This window comes from Temnothorax longispinosus, chromosome 2 (assembly GCF_030848805.1).
Source record: "Temnothorax longispinosus isolate EJ_2023e chromosome 2, Tlon_JGU_v1, whole genome shotgun sequence".
In the NCBI taxonomy this organism is placed as follows: domain Eukaryota; kingdom Metazoa; phylum Arthropoda; class Insecta; order Hymenoptera; family Formicidae; genus Temnothorax; species Temnothorax longispinosus.
This window is the reverse complement of record NC_092359.1, coordinates 7,784,504-7,801,405: the sequence shown is the minus strand read 5'-3', so window position 1 is coordinate 7,801,405 and position 16,902 is coordinate 7,784,504. Positions and strand designations below refer to the sequence as shown.

Below are 16,902 nucleotides of genomic sequence, written 5' to 3'. Positions count from 1 at the left end.
TTAAAAAAAATTAACAATAACAATAATATAATTCTTTTATCTGTTGTTCGCAGAAAAAGCAATTGCAGCGCTTTTATCGTCTCGTAAATCGATCAGATACAATAAATATTATTCTTTTTACAAAAAAATATATAAAATAGCGCATTCGGTGTACAATTTATAAAGAGTTTTATCACATATCCTGTATAATCACAAATATAACGTAAAGCTAGTATCCAGCCGTACGTACATTTTGTACACACTGATGTATAACGTTTTAGGATTTTCCGATTGTTTTGCAATTCTAAAAAAAATATACCAACCGATATCAGTATCAAAAAAGATATATAATATTGATACGGCTATTCATGGGTACTGGTCGAGCGAATGATATTTTATAACTTTCCCCGCCACAAACTCTCGAAATTCAACAAATTTGATGAGATCAAATTTTTTTACGTCGCATTCGACGTCATACACCATGAAATATCTATAAAAAACGAAGATAAGATATCCAAAGCGCGCGGCGGTACGTGAAGCGATGGCGCAGAGACGAGCGAAATATGAAGCGCGCGATGAGTATGATACACGTAGGATATACTGAAATCCCTGATTTTAATTTCAATAAGAGAATTTTTTTGGGAATTGAATGTTGTTCCATGATTTAAATATCGTGAATAAAGTTATGTAGCCGTTCGTTCGACACATGGCAATGCAATGAGCTCGTAACTCTTACAACTCGAACCATGGAGAATTTTACAAATTCTCCTTCCTTTTTTGCTGCGCGATATAAGTCTACGTCATTTCTAGCTTTATGAGCTTTTCAATCCGGTAGCTTTGCTGCAAACGTAATGCAAAAATCCGGGCCGCCGATAGCAACGGTGGGCATTTCTTTGATGAGATCGAAAGTGGTCGAGCGGAAGAAAAGAAAATGATCGGACGGGAGAAAGAGAGAAAGAGAAAGAGGTAGCCCCGTATGGTTTTCTACTACATTTACCTTTCCCCGATCTCGTTCTCCTCCGAGCCCATTGATTTTATTCCGGGCTTCCGCACGCTTTTCCCTCATATTGACGTATTCGTAGAACAGCCAGAACGGGAAAATTGCACGACAGTCGAAATATCCAGAGAGCTCGGCTGCGACAATATGAGAGAGATCGAAAAATCGAGAGAGAAAGAGAGAAAAAGCGAGAGCGCGCGAGAGAGAGAGAGAGAGAGAGAAAGAGAGAGAGAAGGAGAAAAAAGAGGGAAGAAAAGGTGAGAGGGGATGATGAAGTCGTCGTTTATGCTTTATATCCTATGCATGAAAATTTCGGATCCCCGAGAGTCGCTGTTATTGCGTCGGGAAGGAAGATCCTCGGTTCTTGGCTAGTGTGTGAGCTTACATTCTTTATGGATACAGATAGCACCGGAACCCCGGAAACCGCGGTGTACCCGCGGTATGCGGCTTACATCGTGTTAAGCTCGCGCGGAGAGGACGTGGGGAAGGATTTGAGGGTGAGAGGGAAGCCGAAGGTAACGCTTCACACGCGCGCGCGCGCCAGGGTATGCAAAGTGTGGATGCGAAGGGAGAAAAAAGAACGAACTCGGGGCACAGACGAAGATGTATGTCTCGCAGACGGTTGCTCTTGGCGACACTCGGCGTATTGTGTGATTTGCGTACGAATCCGAACACGCTTGAGGTATTGTCGAATAGAATGCAAGAGCGCCTTTATCATCTGGTAGAAAAATGGGACTCGATTATCCCGAAAATAATGTAAATTGACGTGATAAATCTTATACGTTTCTTAAAAGATACGAAAGATACATAGAAACCATTTCGCGGGATTTAGTTACGTATAGCCGACGTTCTACATAAGTTTTACATACTAAATAAGATCAATGTTTTAAACAAGTATATGCAAAACGTAGGACATTGCGTAATATTAAAGAAGATTCATTCTTTTAGAGGAACTTTTCTTCTGATTTCGTTAAAGAATATTTTACTAACGTGAAACTCGGACAATAATTGTAAAACAATTAATATCTAAATCTAAGCAACATTTGGATAAGTAATTAATAAGTATTTTAAATTTATACTTTTTTTTCGTTCTTTATAAAATTTCAAATTTTCAGCAGTAGTCATTTCAACTTCAAGCTGCGGAAAACAAAAATAAAATCAGTACTTTTAATATATTTCAGAAACAAACGTATTTAATATGTAATGTACAACCGAAATGAGTGACGGATGAAAATCCGTCCATTTCTGTTTCAAAAGAGCAAATGTTAAACACATACAACTTTGTAATTTATTGTTTAGCGAGCACAATACAAATATTCCCATTGTTTTCAATATTTAATGAACAAATTGCTAAAATTTAGTTGTAATTTTAGTAGAATTGGGACGTAGCATTTACCATAATGGATCATAATACATTCATAATAGGCAGCTTCGCTCATCGAGCGAGAAACTCTGACGTAGCACAAAAAAACAGCCGGTAGAAAAAGAATCCAAGAAACTTTTCGGATCATTTAGCTGCATTTTCGCTTCGCCGCGGATAACGTTACCCACGTCATGTTTCTCGGATTCCGATGCAAATAGAAATTCTGTCTGAACTATGGCCAAAACCATTACATAATGTAACATTCGATTCGATGGTCACGCGAGCGTGTCACGGGCTCCCCTGTTTCTACACTTACCAACGTTATCGTTTACGACGCATATGATGCGTACGCTTATTCGCGATAACGCCGTGCCTGAAATAGAGGATCTTTCGAAAACGTTTGGCGCCACACGCCGGATATTACGTGCCGATTCAACTGTGTTATAACATCGCGGATTTCGTACTTTTAGTCATCAATTCCCGAAACGACATGCAATCTCGTTGCGACCGGCGGAAACACGCCGATGGAAAAACAAGATTTTAATCTTTCAAATACGCGAGATATTCATAAGCGTGTAATGTCGTGTGCTACGTCAAAGATGAATGCCGCCGTCCCCAATCAGGCCGCGGGACCAAACCGTATATACTAAATTAATCCTCGCGCACGAGAAGAAATGAGATCTCGCTGGTAAAAGGTGAAATCTTCTTTCATGCGGATTTTTTTGTCATTAAGGGTAAACGCGCAGAGGGTTGAACGCAAATACGCACTCCTACGCTCGCAAACCGGACACATATATATATAATTTGCATTAGGAAAATTCGTCTGCGATATCTATGACTTAATACGTTGCATGCTGCAGCGCGCAGCGTGCGGCGTTTCGCGAAGCGACACGGGTGCTAGTACTATTCCTAATTACATTTCGCGACATATGGCCTCTCACGTGTCGACACGAAAGGAACTCTGTACGTTAGACAAATGACAAAAATAAACGTACTGGTGGCGGGATGGTAAGGGAGAAAAAGAGAGAGAGAGAGAGAGAGAGAGCGAGAGAGAGAAAGGATGGAAGAGAGAGGGAGATTTTCTTCCTTTTTTTTTATTCTCTTATGTGTAATTGCACGCGAAACGGCGCCGTAACACGTGGGACAAGAAGAAGAGTAATGGAGCGTTTGTGTCGCCGTTTTTACAGGCTTGACTCGTACACATAGCTCGTAAACAAAAAGGACAGCGAGACGAAAAAACGAGGCGGACTAGCGAGCGTTGTAAAAGGTACGCCCGCATCGTGACGTCAACCTTAAGCTCCCTTACCGAATGCCGGCGGAGTGACACGGGAAAAAAAACACGTTTTTGGTACACGTACCGTGCAGATATCGCGGGTCTGAATTTCTGATTAAATCGCGTCACCAGCAAGACAGAAATATTCGGATGCGCGGAACGGTGCAAAAATTACGCGCCGATTTATTCGAGGAATGAAAAAATGGTACATCGCGATTGCCCCTGCGAGAGAGAGAAGCGTTCGCGTAGCAGAAAAAATAATTCGTAAACGATAATCCAGTAATATGCAAATTAAAATTTCTCGTTTATTACCCTACGTATTAATTAATCGTGTTCAAAATTCAAACGTAAATCTGCAACGCATTATGTGCGTATATTCGTTATTAAACGCAAAATTTACTCTACAGTTGTCGTGCTTCTCGTACAAAAGCGATTTGCGCTAAATTATTATACGAACGTCGGAAATTTTGTAGCATTCAGCTTAGACCTATTTGCATCAACATCGATCGTTATAATCCGATTATGATCATCTGTTTATATTCTATATACAGAATTATGTATCCGTGTAACATATATAAAAATAAATAAATCGAGCTGTTGAATCTGATTGAACTAATCCGAATTGTTTCGATCCAATTCAGCACTAACCGATATTATAATTATATTTTTTCCTGCGTATATAATACAAAACACACGTACATAAAAGCGTGCATTTGAAAAATATGCCATTTCTTTTGCAATCGTATTTTAAACGATATGCACATATTGATATTATTTTCCAGGCCTTCTTTATGCGTCGCTTGAGCGGATTGTCGATAAGCCTATCGACGTGCAACAGGTGTATTCTTCTTCGTTTCTTGCGAAAGATGATACCGCGAAGAAAGTTCAGCGGTAACATATTTTTGATAACGGAGATTCAGACACACACTCCGAACTTGTACCGCCGGCAGGTATTATATAAACACAGAGAGAAAATAATTAAATATATTTAGCGATTTTTTATTCAGTATTACACATAAACGCGCTTGAAAGCAAAGCTAGTGCATTACTTCTGACGCGTTTACCTTTGTTTCGAAATAACCCTTTTCCAACATATCCTTCTTGAACATTTGTACTGTTTATAAGAATATTAAAGGCAACTGAAAATTGTTACATAATCTCAAAAAACTCTAATTCGATGTTTTCTGAGTAAAATTATTTCATAAATAAAATATTATTGTGTTTTTCGTAGTTCGTACCGTCGAAGCGAGACAAAGGATATCTGTCTCTAGGCGGTTCGGTAACTCTATCAAGCAACAGGTATTGCATTCTTTTTCCTTCTCGCTTAAATCGTATTTGGTAAATCAAGTGAACGTGCTACGATCGATGATTCATATTTTGCGAATGCATCGTTTGTAAAACAAAAAAAAAAGGGCAACGGTTCAGCCGACGAAAATCGCTTGACGTTTATGGGTGCATTAGTTACCAGCATCGAAAAAAAGGCGTTCTATTTCACGTCATTTCAAAATCATAGAAAATGTTATTAGTACGATTGTGTGTACGTGCGCCGCATGGCAGCTTTTAATTCACGTATTAATGGAACTGAATGAGAAATGCCGGAAGTAATTCCGCACAGCATAGGACTTGAACGCACCCAGAAAACGCTTTAAATCGTGGTTAAATATTCCATTATCCATCCATCAGCGATCATTCTCATTCCGATCCGACGATTCGATAACAAATGCATTCACGCGTACCGTCAATACAGACGTCGAAGTTTTACGCTCTATAACCGGTGTTTGTATGAAGTATTAGCGCGCACGCGTTGTTGATCGATATATATATGCGCATAATTTAGCTGTCGAACGGCGCAGCAGATTTTATGGGCCGCGTAAAGTTCCACGATGGAAGGTTAAAAGCGTTCCATCCAATTTTTAGGCATCGATCGAAACGCGTGACTTATGCATTTGCCATAACAAAAGATGTAATAGCGCATATTTACGACGCTCTACAAAGTATTAAAAAAAATCGTAAAATACAATTCCAATAAGTTATTGTGCGTGTTTATATAGCTTCAAAATTAGTTAAATAAAGCTACAATAATTTTAAAACCATTTACGTCTATCTGATAACTATTAGGGTTTTCAATTCTACAATGGATTTAAATATTTATATATAGATTTAGGGAGTTGCGCTATTTTACTTCGAAAAGTAAGATTTGCCCTTGATGCTTGATTTAATAGGCTTTAGGCTGACACTAAGTCTTGACGATTAGCTACACGGAAGGGCGGAGTTTAGAAACAAAGTTGAGTCCTTTGGGATAGTAAAGGATTTCCCAGGACTTTGGTCGTTTCATGGTATCAGCTCCGTTGATCGAAGATTGTTTAAACTCTCAACTCCGCACCTTGTCTTTACAATCGGCTTTCTAGGCGTGAGAATATCACACAAAAGGTATTTAATATTCGCAAAACCATATGCTATTATTTCTAATATCAATTACGTGAGAAGAGTTGAGAATTATTTTTCTTACCCTACTCCCGGTTTTAAACAAAAGTTGACTCAGTAGATATATTTATCTTTGGTACACATTTATCTTTCAGTTTTAATATAGTTTTGCTATACGTTTGTCTGTTATATCATTGTTGCGCAAGCGAACGCAAAACATAATCAGAAATAGTAATCGTAGGAGAAGAATGGATAATTAATTTCACAGCAAGCTGCGTAATAAAATGGATTATTATTATGTAATATAACGGCCTGATTAACGGGCGTTATTAAGTAGCGTTCTGTTAATACACATTTGCAAAACAGTAATGGCAACGCGTTACGGATAATTAAATTTCGCAAAAACATATATAGCTGTGAGATATTCCTACGTTTCTCGAATTTGCACACCGGGATACGCGTCGTTTCAACCCGATGCGACGATCCGCAGGAAACCTTTAATATTACGCGAGAGATAAAGAAAGTGACAATTGGGAAATGTATTTGGTGAAATGCAAGTGCAAAACGCGAAACGTTGTAGAAACGATCCAGAGCTTCAATGTATTTCGTACTGAACTGGGTAATATTGATTGCTTATCGAATGACACTATGACAATCACACGAATATTCATACGATGATAATAATTGCACCTTTGAAATACATTGCACGAGCATACGTCTACATGTGTCTGCTTTTTTACACTTAGCACGTTATTGTTAAAACAATCAAATAATATATGTATCAAGCTTTGTTATAAAATCATTGAGATTATCAATATATGTAATATAACAATAAGTAATAATTTTTATGAATTTTATCAAAATGTTCCTCGATCAAAATATACTTTTGAAGTAAATATATACATAAACGCGTGTAGAAGCTCGTTTTAAAAGGCTATTTCTGCAAAGGGCTGGTGTTTCAGAATTCCACGAAATCGGGAGAACAATGCGGGACTGCCATTAACGGCATAAACTGCTCGTCAAACGGCGTTATCGAGATAACTACAGGTAGGAATTGGAACGAAACTGCATTTGCAAGGAATGCGCGAAAACATACACCGTTCGTAGCGTCCGGCGAGCCATAAATGCGGGAATACCAAAGTTATTAGATACAAAGCGCGTCGAAATTGCATAACTTTTAAGAACGGGCAAGAAGTATAATTAAATTTCATTTGGTTCTCCTGCACCTGAACGTATCATCGTCATTTATTGGCGTATGGAACCACGTGCAACAGAAGCGTACAAAAATTCCCGTCTCGCGGAAAATGAGAGAGAATTTTCAGGATGCAAACGCAAAGAAACGATTTTGTTTGTCGTTCACGCGAATACGCTCCGGAGGAATAATATTTTCGCGGTCGTTTCTCCGGGGCGTGCGCGAACAGTACCTACATCGGCAACGCACGCTCGTGCCTCGTGAGTCGTTTGAACAAAAGCCATTTAAATAAAATGGTTCTAATGCAAGCCATCTGTCTTTGGAGAAGAGCTTTTATCCTCCTTTTCGTTCAGTTTCTGCGCGACCCTGTTTCGCAGAATAAAAGCTCATGACACGCATTGCACATTTAGTCCCGTTTTATGCAGCCAGAGACTTGACGTTGCTAAATCGTCCAATCTGCACGACGTTATTTAGAGACTTCCTGCACGAAACTACTTAATTAAAGTCTTCCTTAAAGGATGCTTTGCGTGTACGCGGGGTTTCTGGATTAAGGCACGGTCGATGCCATGCGATCAATCTCTTTAGGACTTTCTGTCTGTTTCGCTATTTTACTAATTAAAAATTTATGGTTAATTAGTCAAGCAAAATTCGAGGTTTCTTGCCCGAGGCAAAGTTAATGACAACAATTATTTAATCATTATCCTATATATATACAAGTATTAGATTATAGATCTTTCTTTTTTTTCCACACAAAATGTAGAATACATCAGTTTGAGGAAGAAGCGAATTAGATATTTCTTTCTTCTACATAATATTAAGATAATCATTGAAATAGCATTTCATTCGGTGCACGGTCGATTGTATAAAATTTGAAGTATAACTATAGTTAAAATCATTTGCTGCAGTCATAACAGCCAGGTGAGTTAACGGATGAAATTACCGAGAACTAAATACCACGAGACACACCCAGCTCGCAATTGTAGAAATTTCTCGGAATTCATTATCGTTTTAATAACACGTTTACGGACCTTCATACCCGACACGTGTTGTTAATTTTTCTGAAATGCTAATGATCTTAATTTAAAGCCTTGGACAACTGTAATTTTACATTACCGAGCTGCATAACCAATTGAAAAGATATTAAATATTATGTTAAAAGTCGTCTCACCGGGAAGAATATAATATTTCCACGGACACTGCAGATAAAAAAAACTCCGACCATACTTATCATTAAAACTCGCTTAATTAACGATAATTTAATGCAATATAAAATTTTAACTTGTTAAAGAAAATGTTTCTAAACAGATAAAAATAATTCTGCGAGATTCCTTGATAACTGAACAGAATAATTGAAGTTTAATTTTTTCCTAGTATATAGATCGTTTCTGGCTGACGCACTCATGCGTATCTTCGTGTGTTGGGGCGCGCTAAGCTAAAAGCACGACTACTAGCAGGTGGCTACGCCCGGTAGTATCTAGTACCTGAGGATAATGCGGGGAAGGCATGCTTAATATTAACAGGATGCTATAGAGACCGCGCGTGTTGTTCCTACGTAATTTCCTCCTAAACGTACTAAGGGATGCCCATGCATATTTCAGAACAGCAGATAGCACGAATGCGTATCCTTGTGCGAGCGTGTTGTACACAGGGTGCCCCGAGTTTTGCCGCATTTTCCACCACTTAGGCCTCCTTTCCCCCAATTTAAAGTTCTGTATACCTTAAAATATACGTCGTCATATTTTCTGGTTCACGAATTATTAAGAGATTTACAGAATTTTCCGAACTCGATTTAGATATAGCAAATACGACAGCAAAAACATTATTTTATTTAGTGTCAAATAAGCAACATTGAATCTAAACTCGGGAACTTAATATAAGTTACAGAGATAATCGAGATATTGCCCAATATCTAATCTTTGCTAAATGCAGAATGCAGGATGATTCGGTAAGAGAAAGTACGGATAATCTCGGCACACCCTGTAAATGTGCAATACCACGACGTAATTAGACGACGTCGATATTGCGAGTAGACGCTTTGCTAATCACCACGAACCGTCTGATATTGTCATTTATTCAGGCCGGAATCAGAATTCTGCATTCCATACCTTGTGTATTTACATGTCTCTCCTTGTCGCAAACGCAATTGTTTTGTTCGTGATAAGTGTTGACGGTTGACAACATGATGGTAATTGATTATTAGAATGCTTGAACATTGCTGTATGTACGAGAAGATCGTTTTGGTTTAAACAAAGAGTCACCAAATCGAAACATTTCATGTGCAAAGTTCGATTAAGCCAATATAAAAAATTTATAACTTTAAATAAAAATATAATAATATATAAAGAATTAATATACAAAATTTTAATGTCATATAAAATTTATTTAAAAAATTATTTATTATATGTGATATAAAATTTATTTAAAATTTATTTATTATTATATTAAATTAATTTAAATTACGCGCATTTATATATATGTATGCATGTTTCACGTGACTTTATGTAATTGATAAATACGGATAAAATTTTCAGTAGAATTTAATTATTACGGTACCTTTACCCTGAACTTCGAAATACTAAATACAGCGTTATTATGTATCATTATCTCTCTGAAAGCGTTTTACTGTAATGCATATAAATTCACATTAATTCCTATACAAGTAAAATCAGATATTAATTAATTGAGCGCCGCGAATTAGTATTAAAAACTGACCCGTTCGAATTACATTATTAATATACGATTCGCAAGACGAGTTCGCGAGAATCAGTCAGCGGAATACAGATTTTCACGTAAAACTCCAATACGGAATAATACACCTGCGTACACCTACGTACATACACTACGGCATGCCGCGGTTGCAGCTGCAGCCAGTCGTAAGGAAACTGGCACACGTGTTCCGCGATGTTTCTGGCGTGCGGACTTATTTCACTATTTTATTAGATTAAATATTCACGAGGAAACGCTAGAGCAACAACGGCGAGCCGTAGAAAAACGCAGTGAAATACGGCGGGGGCCTCCGGCTACGAGGGTGCGGCGTTATCGTGTAAGGAATACAGGTCATTGTTGCATCTTTAATACGTTGTACAAAAGCGGCGCATGAATAAGTTGAACTTCGTCGCTTCAGCGTGAAACCACAGCAGCGTGGCGTTTTTATCGCCGGCATTTCTCTTTCGAATGCATCACGCGCATCGACGAGTGCACCTTGACTGGAAGTTTTCTATACATATGCGGATAACCTTCGAATAACACAATACCTGAATTGCACGGAGTCTCAAATAGCACGGTAAAAAATTGTAACAACTTTACCTTTAAAAAAATTTTTTTTTAATAATCCCTTGGAACCAAATGTCCAATTTTATACAAATCTAGAATCGGTTTTCATAATAACATGCAATGTGATCTCCAAAATTGTATGAATTCTAAGTCTCGAATAACACAGTTTTCAATAACATCGATTGTTTGCCTTACATTTAATGTTTTCGAACGTTGAAGTTTGAATAGTTTCGAAATAGAACGTACATATCTTCCAACTGTATATTAGCTATCACACGTTCGAATGAATGTGTCTTGTGACTTTTATGTAAAGCACGAGTTTTCCTGTAAGATTGAAATATTCACAATTTCACTATTTATATTCATGATTTCCAGCATTTTCATACAAAGCAATATAATTTTAAAATAACTATAAATTTTGCATTAATTCTATAACTTTATAGTAACATTTTCATAGTGATTATATAATCAAATTAATAAAACTTCCAAGTTCTCTATATAGAAGAATAAAAACAATTATTCCGCTTTATTGAATCTATTAATATTTATTTCTATAATATAACGGAAGTATATATTAAAAATGAAAAATAGTAGTCATGCGGATTACTGCAGTAATCTTGATGGTTTTGATAATCTTAGAAAAAATATGGCGCTTACGTCAAGATTTTTGTAATTTAGCCTTGTCTTGATTTAGTAAAATATTACACCGCTAACAACCTCTAATAAATGAAAACAAACGGCAGACACACATGCAATGCTTCACAGTTGACACGCATTTGCCATATAATAACACCCTACAAATTTTGTTATAAATGGTGCATGCGTGGCCGTCCGTATCGCAATAACAAAGTAACAAATGTTTCAATGAAAATTGACGTTCGTTACTTGGCTTAATATATCTGCGCACGTGACGACGTGTACTGCGCCGCCGAATACCGTATTGCGCGAAGTCATTTTTTTTCGCATTCGCGAAATTAACTTGACGCGATTTATTTGAAAGCGCAATTAATCTTATCGAATCTAACGCAAACAATCCACTGCCATTTTGTGATGGAGATGCAAATTTGACTCGGTCTACGAAGTTTCCAATTTACTCGAATTATGCAAGACAGAAGAAATGAAAAAAAAAAAAGAGTTGTTTACGAAAGTACTCTGCATCTTCAAAGCTGTACTCATAAAAATCAAATTGTCATAATTCTGCATTATTTGCGCAATGTGATCTTATATATGAGATTTCCTTATAAATAATTTTGTTTAATGATAAGAATCATCTCTGAAATAAAGGAGAATAAAATGGGGCAAAAAAGCAAATTATACGAAGCGAATTGTGCCGCTTTATTTACTACTAGCATAATCATGATGATGGCCTACGTTAGTCATTAAGGAGTAAACATCTTATTAAGGGTTTCGTCCCGGCACGCTACGCTTCCGCCCTAAATTTAATGGCGGCGGAACGAAATGGCTTTTCAGGCCATTTCGCTAAAGCTCGTTATCTCGTTAACAATCGGTGCGCCTATTCCTGTATTTCGGGCTTTGTCAGAGCTGCATCTTATCACGATGCCACGAGAAGGAGATCAAGATATACTGCAGTAATTACTTCACAGATCTTGAATCCCTTAGATTAGAAAATTATAGATTTTTATATGAGCTATGCGCGCGCATTACCCGGAGAATATCGCAGGTTCATTTTTATCTTTTATCTATGAAACTTCAATTCCCTAAACACATAAATCGTTTTATTTTCCGTAACAAATATTATTGTAATTTATGCTAAAAATTTATGCCACGATTGCTTTCAGATCCAGTTTGATAAATTTGCTTTTAAAATATTTTTCTGTATATATCTGGAACATACATAAAGTGCAGTCAATACTGTCGGACAGAGATATATCTCTTTTTCAGCCCTACGAATATGGCGGACATGCACATATGAAGTAACTCTCTGTATCCTAAAAAAAAGGGCAAAGATATATATCTCCCTCTTCTCTTAGATGTACGAGAGAGACAGATACATTTCTGTCGCAGCTACAAATTTCTCTTGTGTTTATAATGCATTAATATTACAATCATTCTCGTTATTTCCGACATTGATAAATTTCTGTGCGCCGTTCTAACGGGGTGATTTATCTTGGAATACACGTGGGCGGTTTGTGATTTTCGCGACGGCGCGCGGCGCGGCCTGCGTATCCGGGTGCATGGTGCAGAATAGCGCATGAATATCGCTTACGTCTTATTTCCGAAAGACTCAAGATTTGGTGCCGCGAAAGCAGGAATTGGGCGAGGTCGAATGATGCTAGGACGCGAAAGAAAGAGGCGCTTAAAAGGGGGCAGCCGCGAGATAATCAGAGAAAAAACGGGAAAGCAAGGGAGGGCCTGGTGAGAGAATGCAAGCCTCACCTGTACTTTCGCCACCACGTAGCTTCTGCTCGGGCCTCTCGACCCTCTCCTCACTCTGCTGAGGTGGTCTCTCTGTCCTTTTCGGATAGTAGGGGTTGTACGACGAGGGCCACACGGTGGTCAGCCTTTTTGCTGGCGGTGGCGTGCTCGGTCGTCCTGAAAATAGATTAGGACCTTTCTCATCTAACCCAGGCACTCTCCTGTTTGCTTCCTTTTTTTTTTACACCCGCCAATAATCCAGTACGTCTCCTCTCTTTCTCTTTTTTCCCCCGTGCTCCACGTTTCTGCGCTTGATTTTATCGCGTATGTGAAATATTATGCGCACTATTCTACACCATACAAGGCCGCAGCAGCAAAATTACGCGAGATGATAAAAATTCAACAGATACGGAAACGCGTGGACATATTCGGTATTGCATAGTGAACACATAGGGACACATGAATCAGCTTCAAACTTTAGACCGGCTTATAAGCTTATAAAAATCATTCTATTCATCTGTATCTATTCATATAACATATTTATTCTTAAATATATTGTATTATTAAAATATATATACTCTTATATATACGTGATGTTAAATAATAAATATAAAAACTTTGAAAATAAGTATATAAATTGAAACTGAACTATTAATCTAACAATTATATTAATATTTAACTACAAAATTCTAATTAAATATTTCTTCTTTCTACTACACATTTATAATAGGATAAAGGAATAAGAGAACTTTTCTGTATTTGTAGTTGCCTTTATTTTTACTATATAGCAGCTACGTTCCAAGCTGCTCCGTCATTAATTCCGAACAAGCGAAATATAATTTAGATAGATGTGACAGAAAGCATACGCGCGCGAGAATGTGGTGGGCGTTAGGTTTGATGAATTCTACGAGCTTCTTTGAAATCGAGCCAAGTTCAACTTGTTGCGTTCGATGCCGACGGACGTTCCATTGAACAAAATGCCTTTTCACGAGAGAATCTTGCGGCGAAAAAAAAAGAAGTGAAAAGTGCCTGCAATACTCTACAAAGCGTCTACTTTGAATTTTAATCGGTTACCATTTAACCGCTAATTTTATTTGATCTGAATACACGCAATTCTTATGATTTTGAACAATAATTTATGTTTTTAAGTAGATCAAATTTTTTATTTTTAATGTTGACAATTATAATTATCTCAATAAGTTGCTATTTCTTAAGTGACTTTTAAGAAAATAAAGAAAGAACGATTGCTTCGTCTACTTCATGGAGTAAAGTGAAATCCGTCGGAAAAATTACAATCTAATGACATATAACAATATAACATTGATATTTTTTAATTACAGTTTTAAATATCAACATAATATTGTTAGAAGTAATAATTATTTGATTAACAGACATAATAATTATCTAATAATTACAAAGCGACCATTATAAATTAAGACAAGGCTTGTTAATTCATTTCGGTTATAATTAGTCTGCTAAATAAGTTCCTCGGCAGCAGGATCGCATAATGTTTAACAAAGACTTCTTCCCACAAGACAATGCGTCTGCCACGTCTAATTCGATTATATTGTCAGCAATATAAGATTATACTCGGCGCGCCAGCGCCTTATCTTTGTAAATATGAAAGTGCATCCCGGGAGAGTCGCATCCTTCGCTAGTGGTAGATTGAAACTTTACTTACACGATAATCCTGTACAATGCGTATCAACCCGAAGTGTAATTCAACTTGATATTCGCCACGGGGCCTGTATACTTCTACTGCACGGAGACTCGTTCTCTGCGACTTAGGTAGCTAGATGCTTTGACGCTTATTTCGTTCCTCATAATCGTGAAGATTATTCAAACTATTATCATTCGCGGTCCCGCGTGTGTCGTTCGTCGATGTGATCTCGAAAACTATGTCGCGAAGTAATTCGAAGTATATGAATTATACCGATGCGACTCCAACTGTTCGAAAAACCGCTCGTTTTATCTTTAGGTTTTATCTGAAATTGTTACAGAAATATCAATTTTATATTTTTTTTTCTGAAATAATAATATAAACTGTCGAATAAAAATTTTAAGTAGCAAAATTAAAGAGGAAATAATAATTAAATCCTTCGGTATTTGTCTTGCACTCGAGACTGTGGCAGTTTTGGCTACGTAGTGATACAAAAAATTTTAGAACGTATAGCTAAGAAAATTTAATAGATATACTAAGAAAAATATTTAAACGTACAGCGCGTACGACCGTTTCTTAATTAATTATTAACCGAGTCATGATCCCGTTATGATAACAATCAAGTAAATAGAAAATGTGGCAATATACAAGATCTTTGTGCCTAATAATATTTTTCGCGTGAATTTATGTACATATTTCGTTTCGCAATTAATTCTCTCGATTTCTTTTAATTAATTCTCTTGAGCTCTGCATCTGCCTCTCTTAAATCGCTTGCACTCGACTGAGTTCTGCGTTCTACTGCTTGACGGTTAGACTGATAATGGAAAGAGAAAGGGAAGATCTCCAGAGAGGAAGAGAGAGAGGATGAGAAGAAGAGAAGAGAGAGAGGAGAGAGAGAGGAGAGGAGAGGAGAGAGAGGAGAGAGAGAGAGAGAGAGAGAGAGAGAGCAGAGAGAGAGAGAGAGAGAGAGAACAGAGAGAGAGAAAGAGAGAAAGAAAGAAAGAGAAAGAGAACTCTCTCGCTCCTCCTCTCCTCTCCTCTCTCTCCTCTCTCGTCTCTCTCTCTCTCTCTCTCTCTCTCTCTCCTCTCTCTCTCTCTCTCTCTCTCCACCTTTTCCGACAGTTCTCTCCTTCTTTGTTCGTTAAGCCCCACAGTCTTTCTGGTTTGCAAATAAGCGACCCTTTAACCCACCCAGCCTCTAACTTGGGCACTAAAAAGTTTTCGAATAAAAGTTTAAATACGCCCCGGACAAACTTCGCCTCTCGCAGCTTCTCCGCGACCCCGTAACAATATGGCAGCTTCTGGGTCACCTGCTGCGAAAAACACGTGGACGCATCTTTATATTTACGCCTACGTACTGCCACGGCAAATAGGTACACTCGTTAACATTCTCTTTTCTACCGGCAAAATCACAACAGGGCTCGTATTTCATACGGCCTAGCCTCCTTTTGTTATCCTTTCGTGCGTCGCGGGCTTTCTTAGTAAGTTTCGAAATAACTCGTTGAAAATTTAAGAGTCTCTCGCGGCATCTCCTCCAAAGTGCCGCGGCGAGCGTCAAGAAGAATTTGTTTCGCGAGGACAGAAAACACGCGAGAAAAAGAGAAAATAGGCAGAGGAAGGCGGGGAAACAGATTCGCGACAACGCAGTTGAGGAAAGTAAAATGGTATTATTAATAATTTTGATCCTCGATTTATCAAAGTCCCAGAGTTGCACATTTTTCTATACCTTTTCGAGAAATGACATCACTCTCGAAGTACTTTTAAAAGAATCACATTCTTTTCAATAGAGAATCCTTTACGAAATGTAGTTTAAAACGTAATTACTTGGCAGTTGCTTTACAACTCTTAGATAGATATTCTTTTTATTTATATTCTACCTATTTTGAGCTTAAAGATTTATACTGGAATAACAAAAAGTTTGTAACAAGGCTAGCTTTAATTAAGACTTTCACTTCGTAACATCGCTCAACAGAATTTGATCTGTAGTCTTAATGAACGAATCGAATCTGATAAACCAGATAAACGAATAAGTTTTTCATGACTTTTCCATGAATATAAAATCGAAAGAAAAGAATTTGAGACAGAATCTGTAAATAATTTCATTCTTTTCAATTAAATATACACCTAAATAAGATATCCATATATAAGACAGATTTTATAAAGATTTATGTTTAAACTTGACAAAAAATATTTTATCAAAATGTTCTAAGTATGATAAGTATATTAATTATTAATTGAAACGTTCAAGAATGTGAGATAATTTCATAAGTCATACTTTAAATCGTACTTAATCATAAGATATATTCATAAATTATGAACTTATCACGTTTTTTCTGTTTAATGATAATCACTATTTCAAATGTTT

General features: G+C 37.3%; 1 protein-coding gene and 1 long non-coding RNA gene across 9 annotated transcripts in view; one reads left to right on the top strand and one right to left on the bottom strand.

The window, feature by feature from the left end:
* The window catches only part of LOC139807967 (lachesin), a 268,286-nt gene that overhangs the window by 25,020 nt on the left and 226,364 nt on the right, over positions 1-16,902 (bottom strand). For 7 of the 8 annotated variants that reach the window (XM_071769497.1, XM_071769490.1, XM_071769492.1 and 4 more), the window contains one exon: positions 12,899-13,054. The exons of the other annotated variant lie outside the window; for it this stretch is intronic. In XM_071769497.1, coding sequence (XP_071625598.1) covers positions 12,899-13,054 — 156 coding nt within the window. The remainder of the gene's footprint in view (positions 1-12,898; positions 13,055-16,902) is intronic. 8 annotated transcript variants of the gene reach the window in all.
* LOC139807968 (uncharacterized) overlaps positions 1-16,902 on the top strand; it is an 82,411-nt gene that overhangs the window by 39,078 nt on the left and 26,431 nt on the right. The gene's annotated exons all lie outside the window — the stretch shown is intronic.